We start from the raw sequence: 13126 nt of genomic DNA, 5'->3' as shown, positions 1-13126 counted from the left end.
AGTAGCATAGAAAAGCTGTCACCTCATATTCACATGGTGATATTCATTATGCCTTCTCTGGAAAACAATTTATACTTGAACCAGAGCTAAACATACTGTTGCTGCCTGAGTGACATGCTCCTATATTTCTCTAAATATCAGTAACAAAAAAGTATACTCTAATGAAGATACTCATGTGTGTCTGTTCTAAACAAGTTTTAAAAAATATTTGAGGGGGCTGGAGCGATAACACAGTGGGTAGGGCATTTTCCTTGCACGAGGCCGACCCGGGTTCGATTCCCAGCATCCCATATGGTCCCCTACACCATCAGGAGTAATTCCTGAGTGCAGAACCAGGAGTAACCCCTGTGCATTGCCAGCTATCACCCAAAAAGAAAAAAAAAGAAAACAAATTTTGAGTAAATAAAAAAATTTGCCTCAAATCTTAAATATTTTGTTTAAATACACTACAAAGCTCATTCTAGTTGTAACTAGTTTAACAAGTGAGTAGTAAGTGGAAAAATTTGTCTAATACATGGAAAAATGGTTTAGTTTATCTACTTTACCTATATAAACAGAAGTAATTTTTTTTTTCTTTTTACTATATATATAGTCACTTGGATATACAACTAAACAATAAAGCTGGCAAAGGAAATCTTTGTAAGTTTGGTATTTTTACAAAATTAACAAGAAAAATATTTTATACTTAACTGCATTTAAGTGTGTAACTATATTTTTCTATTTTGAAAACGTCGAGTAGAAGTTATAAATAGAGATTGTATATCGTTCACTGCACAAAAAGTTTCAGTACACAACAGAACATTTATCTTTAATTACACTGTGCATTTGTGATATTTCCAAGGAAACATGTATGCTGCTTTTAATTTTTTTTTTTAAATTTATTTATTTTTAATTAGAGAATCACCGTGAGGGTACAGTTACAGATTTATACACTTTTGTGCTTATACTTCCCTCATACAAAGTTCGGGAACCCATCCCTTCACCAGTGCCCATTCTCCACCACCCGTAAACCCAGCGTCCCTCCCACCCTCCCCAATCCCATCTCCCCCCCACCCCACCCTGCCACTGTGGCAAGGCATTCCCTTCTGTTCTCTCTCTCTAATTAGCTGTTGTGGTTTGCAATAAAGGTAAACAGAAGTAATTTTTGAGTGCAGAGTCAGGAGTAAGCCCTGAGCATCACCAGGTGTGCCTCCCCACCAAAAAAAGAAGAAAAATATAGATTAGTATTAATCAATTAGACACCCAAACTACAACAAATTGCTAGCAAAATAAATCGAGAGGCACATAAAATGATAATATTCACATAGACAAAGTATGATATATTTTGGATTGAAAAACGGGTTTAAAACTGATTTAATGTTATCTGAAAGTATATAAAAATTATCCTAAATAAATAATGTGTGTCCTTTAAGTATCAGTGAAGTCTGATAAAAGAATAAGTCTCTGCTGCTCATGAGTCTAAGTTGACATTGAGTGTGTGAGCTCAAAGCCATGTTAAAGCTCTTGTATTAAGTTGAATTACACGTCATTCAATGCTTCGATAAATGATGTGTAAGGGGGAGACAGTACAGCAGGGAAGGTGCTAACATAATAAGTGACCAATCTACGTTTGATCCCCTGCACCAAATATGGTCCCACAGCACTACCAGGGGTGATCCTCGAGCACAGTGTTGGGAGGAAGCTAGGCAAACTCCAACCCCCAACAACAGTAAAATGTTCTAAAAAATTCTATCAAAAATGAGAAGAGGAAATCAACAGATACTTCTCTGAAGGAGACAGGTGGCCAATAAACACATGAAAAGGTGCTCATTATCAGAAGTTATTAGGGAAATCCAAATCAAGACAACAATGAGATATTATCTCACACCACTGAGAAAGGCACACAACAAAAACACTGGTAACAATCTGTTGTCCGAAATGTGGTGAAAAGGGAACTCTCATCCACTGCTGGAATGACATCTAATTCGATCTGTTTTAAAAACAGTATTGGGGGCATATTGGGCGCTGGGGTGATAGTACAGCAGTGAAGGTGTTTGCCTTGCATGCAGCCAACCCAGGTTCGATCCTCAGCATCCCATACGGTCTCCTGAGCAGTCAGGAGTAATTTCTGAGTGCAGAGCCAGGAGTAACCCCTGAACATCACCAGTGTGATCCAAAAAGAAAAATTAAATAAATAAAAACAGTATGGAGATTTCTCAGTAAAGTAAGAATTGCATTGTCATAAGACGCAGCAATTCCACTTCTGGGTATCTACCCCCAAGATACAAAGACATTTATTCAAAAAGACATACGCACACCATTATTCATTGTAGCACTTTGCACAATGACTAAGATATGAAATCAATCTAGGTGTCAAATAGTTAAGTAGATAATGAAAGTGTGGTATATATACAGCATGGAATACTATACAGCTGCAAGTAACAATGAAATTATGCAATTCACTACAACTTGGATGGAACTTCACTTAATCATTTTATTTAATCATGTTAAGTGAAGTAACTCTGGAAAAGAAGGACAAGTACAGGAAGATCTCACTTATTTGTGGTATCGGGGGTAACTGGATGACGGAATGGAGGGGTAGCTAGATAACTTTTGACTCTGAAGTACAGGAAGGAGGATAGGAAAAGAAAGAAATTGAAGACAAGAGAAGAGGCGAAAGGGAAGTAAGAGAGGGGCAGTAAACAAGGGCTTCAGGCAAACAGTGATCAAAGGTATAGCTCTATATCCAAACCACAGAGTCAACAACACCAAAAGTATGAGATCCAAACTATAACAACCAAATTTTAAAATGTGCCTGTCAAGGAGGCAGGTCAGTGAGTGGGAGGGAACCTGGGGATACTGGTGGAGGGAAGATGACACTGGTGGTGGGAACACTGACTGCCTGAAACAACTATAAATAACTTTGTAAATCACAGTGTCTTTTTAAAAAAATTTTTTATTAGTGAAGTAAATCACAGTGTCTTAATAAAAAATAACGCCATTGGGCTATACTAGCATGCGACAGGGAAGAATGGAGATGTTACTGGCACCCGCTTGAGCATATTGATGAGCAACGGGACAACAGGTGATACAGGTGTTAATTTTTTTTAAAAAGAAGCCACACTTGGTAGTGCTGGGGATCAAACCCAGGGCCTCACACATATGAGTCTTATGCTCTACCAGTTGAGATATCTCCTTGGCCCTATATGTTACTTTAAAAAAATTAAACAGTCTTCAAAGCTCTGCAGTTCATAAGTTCCTTTGGAAATTATTCTGGGATGCCCAGCAAAAAAAGTATTATTATTATTACTAGTTTTATCAGGATATAATAATTCAAGAATACAGCAGGAATAGAGTTCTAGCCCTAATTCTCAAATCATTTAGAACATGTTCTCATTTTGAAAATGTAAATATACAGTTAATGAAAACACCAAGCTTAAGTTTACTTCGGGATTTCCAGTAAATGTGAATATATTTCCATTTCCACTTATTTTATCATTTTGTAAGAAAGCCAAGTTCAAGCCATCATGGATGCTTTCAAATCAACTATAAATATTAGTCTGTGACATAGAATCAATACACTTGCAGTTAAAATCTAAAACTCACCACACTTGATAATACTTCAAATACAGGGGAACATCTCTTTCTGAAACCATGGATTCAACTTGCAATATTTAGTAGCACTTTCCCTTATTCTGACAGTTTGATTAAAATTCACAGAGAGCTAAAGAGCTCAGACTGAAGAAAAAGCTTTCCATATCCAGAACTCTATAGCAATTAATTTCCAACTGAGAAACTGTACTTACATCAATGTCCTCTTGGGTAAAAGTTTCTGGATCTTCCCCCATCATGTTGGCTAAATGTCTTTTTCCTAGGTTGAACTCTTCAATCTGCTTTTTAATAAAATCCTCTGTGTAAGTTTCTCGTCTTAAGGCAGCAACATTTTTCTTTGTTGTTGCAACCCTGGTGTGTCTTAGCCTTAATACCTAGAAGAAAATATAATATGGAAAAAATTTCAATTAAACACTGATCTTGCAGGCTACTGTCTTGAAATAAAACAGGATATTCAAATAACTGGCTTTTTTTTTTTTTAATAGTACTCAGTTGGCAAGAGTCTAGAAGCAAAGTAAGAAGGTCTATAAGGAAAGTTGTTGGAAATTGCTCCAGGCTCAGAAGCTGACTTTTAAAAACCTACACTGACAAAGTCTTTTCAACACCAGCATTTCAATACATTAAAAATAAAAATACCAGTGATATGCAACCTCCTTACCTACAACAAATATCTATAAATGATACAACAAGCGGTATCAGCTCACTATGACAATTGATAGAAACACGAGAGAAGAGATGGAAAGAAATGGGCGCATGCTCGGAAATACATCCTTAGGCTACAGTTCTCCAAAAACTATCTTTAAATGCCTTCCTATGATATCTTTAGCTTAGCTTGAGGCTTGAATTAAGTTGGCATGGTGAAGAAACTTTCACTAAACATCAAGACTATTTACTGAGTGAGACTCAATCCACTAACTGCAGAAACAAGGCCTTTCACACCTTTTTAAGCCATCAGTAATCACACTTCACTAGTCGCTATTGATCCTTTCATGCCGTGCCACTAGGAATTGCCCCTAGGTGACAATGCTTCGCCTGTAATAAAGGATGGTAAAGTACCAAAGAAAATGCTTCCAAAAGTTCATTCTGCTGCATTCAGTACCATGAACAGATCTTTTGGATCCTGGTTTTCCTCAGAATTTTTAAGTCTGGTTTTCAGTCTTCATCTCTGCCTCAAAATACTTTTAAACAGTCTAATAGCAACAGTCAAGCTGTAGAAGCTGCATCTTAGTGAACTCTCATTCATTTCTCTTTCATTAATATGAAAAATCTCTCCATATATCAGCAGCAGTACCTTCTCTTTCTACCCTTTCCTAGCCCATCGAGAAAAGACTCAAAAATCTCTACAGCTATTTGTCACTACGCTTACAATAGAAAAAAAAAATAAACAGGACAAACAAATATTTAATAGTAGAAGTATGCTTTCAAATTCACAAATCAAGATGGTGATTAAAAAATCGTTTCTCCACTACTTTCTAATGAGCAATAAAGGACAATTTAATGAATTTCATTTCACTTTCTCTTCAGGAAAACACAACACTACTTCTTATTTGGGGGTTTTGGGCCACACCTGGTTGTGCTTAGGGACCAAACCCTGGTTGGCTATGTGTAAGAAAAGCATCTTAGCCCCTGTACCATTTCAGTAGCCCAGAACTTTTTTTTTTGGGGTCACACTTGGAGGTGCTCAGGGCTTACTCCTGGTGTGATGATCAGATATAACTCCTGGTGGGCTTGGAGCATTGTATATGCTGCATATGGTGCTGGAGATCGAACACAAGCACCCTGTCCTTTGTACCATCTCTGGCCTCCCCCCAAATTTTCTTTTTATAATAATCAATCCCCCCCCCCCTTATGCCTTCTAAATCCACAGTATTACCATGAGCAGGGAAACACATAGCCCAGACCTGCTGCTCTCAGGTTCACCTGGCCTTTTTCAGACCAGACTGCTCTCTACCCTGCTAGCTCTCCCACCTGCTAGCTCTCCCACACCAATGCCCCAGGGCACTAGTTTTATAATCCTCTTTTCATTTTGCTTTGTTTTGACTTTTCCCAGGTTGTTCTCATTTCTTTCTTTCTTTTTTTTAAATGATTCGACATCTTTTTCGAACAATGAAGTACACTGCTTCTCCTATTTAAAGCAAGGAGAAAATCTCCCTAAACGTCAAAAAGTTATGATATAATAAATTTTTTTCTCCATGGCTACCACACTCTGTTGGTAAGAGAGATGGACCCAACCTATCACCAATCACAGCCCTCAGAAGAGAAATGAGTCTCCCAGTGAGTATGACTCCATTCACCAAATGAATAAATTTTAGAGGAAGAGTTAGATTAGGAGGGAAAAGCATCAGAGTTCAATCTGGCACCACAGTTTGAAAAACATCTAAAAAGATGAACATCTTTTTAGAGACCTAAGCTCGAGATGCAGAGACACATGGGTTAATCATTATTATGGGAGCCAAAAAAGGCAACAACAGAGCAGGGGAACTGGTGGGCATTAGTATTAAAATGAGAAACAGCTTGTGTACTCAGCAAACAAAACTGCTTGTGAGAGAGAGGAAGCAAAAAAGATATAAGGTGACTTCTGTCTCATGGACACTACTTTCTCTGTGAAATAAATATTGGCGATAAAACAAAAGTGGCAGGTGGTAAGTTTATGGACTGAATACTTCATATCCAATGGCCGGCACAGTGATTATACAGGAAGGAAAATTAAAGAAAAAAATTAAGTAACAATTTATACTTAGATCTGAGCCAGAAGAATATCAAAGAAATGAACAGGAATCTACATCTATATACCTATAGTATCTTGTCAAGTATCTTTTTGTTTCCCATATATTTCCTTTGTGAGTATCAATGGTACAAAACACATTACTTAGAAGAGTTTTGCCTTTGAGCAGGTTGCTCCCGTGAATAATTTTATCTTGGATTCAGTTCTGCTGGATCATAATCCTGTGACCTTTTAACCTCTTATTGACTCTCTTCTGGAATATCCTTATCCATACTTGTCATTTAAATTTTGAATTCACCTTCATTTTTTTCTTTTAGTGCATAATCCCCCACTTAGGGGCCAGGGGATTGTCCAGCGGTACTATCTGTAGAACAGGAGCTAACTGAGATTTAATCTCCATCTCACATAGTCCAAGAGCATCACCAAGAACAGTTCTAGAGACTACTGAGCACTGAGTACCACATAGATGGGTCAGGTAACCCCCAGCATCTCAGGACCTGAATAGCACTGGGAAACGCTGCATCCTTGGTCCTTACATTGAAACACAGGCCCAGTTAACCAAGAATCACCGGTGGAGTCCCCTACCTTATGAGCATAACTTTGCAAGCCTTCTCCTTCCGCCACCCTTCAAAAGAGAACATCCCATTTAAATGGATTTAATAGATTTTGTCTTCTCATCTTATTTAATTTTTAAAAAACCGTTTTCATCCTATTTTGCCATAGTCTGTGGTTTGCTTTTTCTTTTCATTTGTTAAGTTTGGCATTATACATTCTGCTTTAAATTCACTAGTGATTATATGTTTCTGAATGGAAATAAAACAACATCCACCAGACTCTCACCTACTATTTCTCAATTGTAGTAATTGTCTGTTCTTTTGTCTTCCACATATATCAGCTTCTCTTGGTCTAATTTCTCATTCCTTTTTCCTGCATTCTGTAACTTTTAAGCATTACATGTTTTCTATGCATTGTCACTGTCACTGTCATCCCGTTGTGGGTCGAATATGCCATGGGTAGCTTGCCAGGTTCTGCCATGATTATATATTAAATAAAATTTTCCTGGTAATTAATTCTCCTTATAGCCATTTTGACCTTTCAGTTTCTCATAACAGTGGACTATGCTCAAAATTTTTTCCTTTGAGTTCCTTTTCATCAGGTCTTAAGCCATGCTTCATAGAACTCTGCTGCACTAAATCTTTTTCCTTACGGAAGTAGTCATAGTAAAATAATTCTTTCATTTTGCTAAGCAGAAACGCTTTGCATTTTCATCCCTCTCTACCTTACTTTTTGTTTCTACATTTTAGCTTTATCTCAAGTGACTGGTCATTGAACACAAAGACTCATTTCATTTAAAATTAGGGACCAAAGTGATAGTACATTGAGTAGGTGCTTGCCTTACATGAGGCCAACCCAGGTCTTATCCTGGCACCCTGTATGATCCCCCAAGCCCTCCAAGAGTGATCTCTGAGCACAGAGCCAGGAGTAAGCCCTGAGCAGTGCTGGGTATGGTCCAAAAAGAAAAATTAAAAAATTCTGTGACGGGTCTTTGTACTTTGCATAAGAACTTCCTTGGGGCTGGAGCAATAGCACAGCGGGTAGGGCGTTTGCCTTGCACGCGGCCGACCCAGGTTCGATTCCCAGCATCCCATATGGTCCCTGAGCACCGCCGGGAGTAATTCCTGAGTGTAAAGCCAGGAGTAACCCCTGTGCATCGCCGGGTGTGACCCAAAAATCAAAAAAAAAAAAAAAGAACTTCCTTAGTTTTATATAAATGAGGCTTAAAAATATTTGTATAGTGGATCCAGGGATAGTACAGTGTGTTGGGTGGTTGCCTTGCATGTGGTCAACCTGGGTTCAGTCCCCAGAATCCCAGATGGTCCCAGAGCATCACTAGGAGTAACTCCTGAGCACAGAGCCAGGAATGAGCCCTGAGCAACTCCTGGTGTGGCCCCCCAATCCCCCCAAAATTTGTATAGCTTTTTCTGCTGTTCATTTAGAAAGGTGCTTTTTTAAACGGATTTCTAACTTGCTATTTCTTTTTATAAAAATCCTTCTAGAATCTTTAGGATCTTCTCAAAGTCACTGAATACAGTGCTTAGGAATATGAAAATCTGGGGCTAGTGACAGTTCTTGGCTTGCATGTGGCCGACCCCAGTTCTAATCCTGGCACTGATGTTTGTGCCCCCCTACACCCTCCCCCCAAGAAAAAGAGGGGAAAAATGAAAATTTGTAAATTCCCAATACTTACTGAAGCTACAAAGCCATCACAATCTCAATAGCACAGAATTTTATTTATTAAATTCCAGCAATGAGTACACACTGAATTGTTTACATTAGTGAGTGCTCTATTTATTTTTACAATCCATGATGTAACAAGTTACGCTAAATGCAAAATGCCCAGATCTTTGACCAGAATCATAAGAATCTTGAAGAAAATCTGCTTTGCCACTCTTATATACAATTCACAGCAATATTTCCCACAACTTCTATTTCCAAATACTAAGTTCTGACCAAATTTTCCTTGAATTGGTTTTCACTGGAGTAGTATGGAAGTAAGCTGACAGATTTGTTTCTTTTGCAAGGTAATCAGCAGGTCAGACAACTATAATTTCAATCACGCAGGTTGCCAGAGAAGCAGACACATCCTGACAGCGCAGGGAGGCCCTGAACCTGGCCACTGGCCAGTGTTCCAAGACAGTGGTACTGCAGGACTGTCATGGAGGAATTTCCTCGGTGTAAATGAATAAAAATGGAACAAAGAACCTGTGGCTAATCTGAGCAGAAAAGAATAAAGACTGAAGCTTAGAGGAAGTGGGGGTAGAGAGCAACAGCACCAGAACTCAGACACCTTCCTGAACAGTTCTGTAGTTTGACAACTAGTGGGCTCTGGATGCCAGCCTGAGAAAGGGGCTGTGTCCAACTCACATACAAGAGGGCATTTCTTAGAAGGTTACCAGGGTCCACAGGAAACACATAAGGTCAAGTATCTCTGATTAAAAAAAGAATCATAATAATGCAGGTACCCCAAGGATTTACTGCACTTTTAAAGCATTCAGAATGTGGCTCTTAGGATAAATATGCTTCTGCTCAAAACCTTAAAAGAGGGAATAGCTCTCACGAGACAATATTTGGTCAGGAGTCCTAGACTGTTGTTCTTCTGAGCTGTGACCAATGGGGAAGGCTGTTTCCTTCCTGAGAAACAAGGGTGCTATTATGAAGGGGGAACAGATCTGAGGTTAAAGAAGAAATCTACAAGACTAAAGGAAAAAGCTCAGTATTTACATTCATTCCACCAACTGTTATCAAAGAAACACCTTGACATAATTGCCAACTGAATCAAATACACAAACCTCATTTAAATTCTTATTAAGTAGAATGATAAAAAGTTATTGTTGGACAATCAGGAATATTGGAACACGAGCTAGATAATAAAGACTACGAAAATACTATTTACCTCCTGCTATATATAGTACTGAGACAAAAACTAGGTTTTAAAAAATATATCTTTGTTCTAGAGATATAGTACATGCATGTGTTGGGGGTGGAGGGGTTCGGTTTGATCTCCAATACCGCAAATGGTCCCCTGAGCACCACCAGGAGTGATTCCTTAGTACAGAGTACAAAGCCAGGAGTAAGCCATGAGCATGGTCTGGCGTGACCCAAAACCAAAATAAAATTTTTTTAAAATGTCCATTAGAGATGCAAATTCTGGTACAAATTAATGGAAACTAATCGATTTACATTAAGACTCCAATAAAATTAAAAGGTAGTAAGACATGGAACAAAATTAACAAAACAATAACTGGGGGCCAGAGAGATAGAACAGTGGAAAGGGTATCTGTCTTCCATGCAGCCAACTGAGTTCAATCCCCAGCACCCCACATGCTTTCCACAGCCCCACTGTAAGTGATCCCTGAGCACAAAGACATGAGTGAGTCTTGGGAAGTGCCAGGTCTGACCCAAAAACCAAACAAACAATATCTGGTTTATATGCACAGGAGTTCATTAAAGTATTATATTTTCTCTTGGGTATCCTTTATATTTCATAATAAAATTCTACACAGTAAATTACCATACAAGGTCATTTAACAAATCTTAGCAATTGTTATGGGCCATGCAGTGCACTAAATTTCAACAAAAATTTCAACAAAAAAGTAGAGCAAAATGGAGCTGTCTTAAAATGAGATTATTGCTAATTTGAGGTAAGGGATCATCAAACATGGAGATGCAGTTTTCTTTGCTACTAATTAGATCAAGTTTTCAATTTTTTTTTTATTTTTTTTTTTACAAAAACTAATAGTAGTTGCCAACTCAACTATCTCACAAAAAATACATTACTATCTCACAAAAATTAACAGTAGGAAACATTCACAGGTACACAAATGTGCATACAACCACAATATCCCTGCACATTCACAGTCTTTACACATGTAATCCAAAAAGTGTGCATCTGGGAAATATCTGGAGACATTATGAAACATACAAAGATTACCTTTCAAGCACTTAACAATTCAGCTATAGGAGAAAAGCCTAAGCACACAAGTCGTTGATAATACAAAGAAATACAGGTGGAGCTTTCACTGTTGTAGGTAACAAGATGGCTCCTAGGTACTCTGCCACATGGTATGCATCTGGCATGCTGCCCTGGCTATGGGTGCAGACTAAACCCAGGGACTTGATTCTGATGTGAGAATACTAAAGTGAAAGTTCTTTTGGGGACTAGGCTACAACCAGACAGTCCTCCTTTAACTCCAAGTCAGATGTGGGACAGGGCCTTATAGAAGCCAACAGGTCAAAAACTGAGAGGGTGGCCTTCTGCCAACTGTCAGTCCAGCAAGGACAGGAATACTGCTAACCCACACCCAGAGGGCTGGGCTTTGGATTCTCTTCTTTGCACCTTTCCCTGCCTTGAGAGGAATTATAGCCACAGCCAACGGCTAACTACTGCCTTAGGAGAGATCCTGGGCAGAAGATCCAGTAAACTGTGCCTGGCATCCTGACCCACAGAAATTAGAATAACTATGTCTGTGTATGTCTGTTAAGTTGCTACACTTGGGGGTAATTTGTTAAGCAAAAAATAACAAATTGATTTGCCTTTCTCATTACAACAATGGAACACAGTATCCAAGTTTACTTTGTTTCATAAGGAAAGAGAGGAGGGAATGCGGTGGCATTTATTATCAAGCTCTTTCTTTTCAGCGGCTGGGAGAATCTGGGGCACAATTCACGGGTGCTCAGGGAATACTCCTGGCTCTGCATTCAAAGGTCATTCCTGGTGGGGCTGGGGACCATATGGGGCCTGGGGATCAAACCGGATCAGCTGTGTGCAAGCGCTTACCTTAACTCCTGTAACCAGGCCCCTATGATACTGCATATCTTAACGTCCTTGTATTTTCTTTCTTCTTCGTTTTTTTTTTTTGTTTGTTTGTTTGCTTTTGGTTTTTGCTTTTTGGGTCACGCCCAGCAATGCACAGGGATTACCTCCTGGCTCTGCACTCAGGAATTACTCCTGGCGGTGCTCAGGGGACCATATGGGATGCTGGGAATCGGAACCGGGTTGGCCGCGTGCAAGGCAAACGGCCCTCGGGGGCTCGTTATTTCCCTGGTCTGCTACCAGCAGCCCGGGCCGGCTCCATCCTTGTCCAGGACCCGTGTCCCCTCCAAGGCGACAGATGTGCCTGGCTCTGCAGGACCCCTCTCGGACACCCCAGAAACGCCTAAAACCTGCAACTACCATTGCTGGGTCCGAGGGGGCGTCGTCGCGCGCTTCTCCCGCTGCTCTGAGACCCACCGGGGGCGTGCACGTCGGGTCTACAACTCCCGGGAAAGACAAAGCGCGGGCGACCTGAGACACTGGCCAGCACAGAGCACTGTTCTCTGGGTTCTGCTTGGGTACCAGAGCCGGCGGTGCTCTCGGGGGATGACTTCAGGCGGAGCTGGGGGGGGGGGGGGGTCATATGGGATACCTGGGATCGAAGCAAGTTCTAGGCAGGTGCCCAACCCGTTGCCCGCTCTCTCGGCCCACCCCCGCCCCCCGACCCAAGCCACTTATTAAAAAGCCAGTTTCCAGTCCCCGCCCCAATGGCGGGTCTCCGCGCCCAGCTGCCCCCAGCACAGTGCCAACGGCCGGGCCGTCCCCGCCGGAGACGGTGCCCACCCTTTTCCTGGGGGTCCCTGCAAGCCAGCGCTGCTGCTGCTGCTGCTCCTCTTGCCATCTCGCTTCTCCGCAGCCGGGCACTGGGGTCCGGGTCCGCGGCACGCGGGGCGGGGACAGGTGGCGGCGCGGGCGCTGCTGCGTCTTCCAGGCCTTACCTGAGATCTGACAACTGTCTGCAATTCAGCAGCCGCCGCTCTCCAGAGGCCTTGACTCTGCGCGAGGCTAACACCCGCCCTGAGGAAGATACGAGGTGAAGCCGCAGCGCCCCGCAGCGCCAAGGGGGCCGCCATGTTGGCCGTGCGGGACCCGGGCCAGAGGGTCAGGGGGCGGGACCTAGGGGGAAGGGGCGGGACCTAGAGACCTGCGTGGGGAGGGGGGGGGGAAATGCTCGGCACAGCGCAGGCGCAGTGGGGCGCCGCTCGCGGAGGCTGTCGGGAAGAGCTCTCGGGGGGAGGGGTTTTCCCGCAGGCGGGCATGGCTCGTCGCTGATTGGGTGGGCGAGGTCACGGGGCGTGTCCGGCTCCAGTCAGTCCTGGAGGGGACCGCTTGGCCCGCTGCTCCCGAAGCGCTCTGCTCCCCGACTAGCCGCTTCTTCCCAGTCGCCTCTCTCCCCTTCTCTCTTCTCCCTTAACCCAGAGGGATGCTTTCTCTTT

General features: G+C 41.7%; 1 protein-coding gene across 1 annotated transcript in view; it reads right to left on the bottom strand.

Moving 5' to 3' along the window:
• Window positions 1-12794, bottom strand: part of MRPS9 (mitochondrial ribosomal protein S9) — a 62243-nt gene extending 49449 nt beyond the window's left edge. Inside the window, exons 1-2 of the mRNA XM_004617922.2 lie at window positions 12629-12794; window positions 3786-3965 (exon numbers count right to left, since the gene is read on the bottom strand). Coding sequence (XP_004617979.2) covers window positions 3786-3965; window positions 12629-12763 — 315 coding nt within the window. The 5' untranslated portion in view covers window positions 12764-12794. The remainder of the gene's footprint in view (window positions 1-3785; window positions 3966-12628) is intronic.
• Window positions 12795-13126: the final 332 nt, after the last annotated feature.

Source organism: Sorex araneus, chromosome X, assembly GCF_027595985.1.
Source record: "Sorex araneus isolate mSorAra2 chromosome X, mSorAra2.pri, whole genome shotgun sequence".
NCBI lineage: Eukaryota > Metazoa > Chordata > Mammalia > Eulipotyphla > Soricidae > Sorex > Sorex araneus.
Note: the sequence above shows the minus strand (reverse complement) of the source record. Positions and strands in the feature narration are given on the sequence as shown.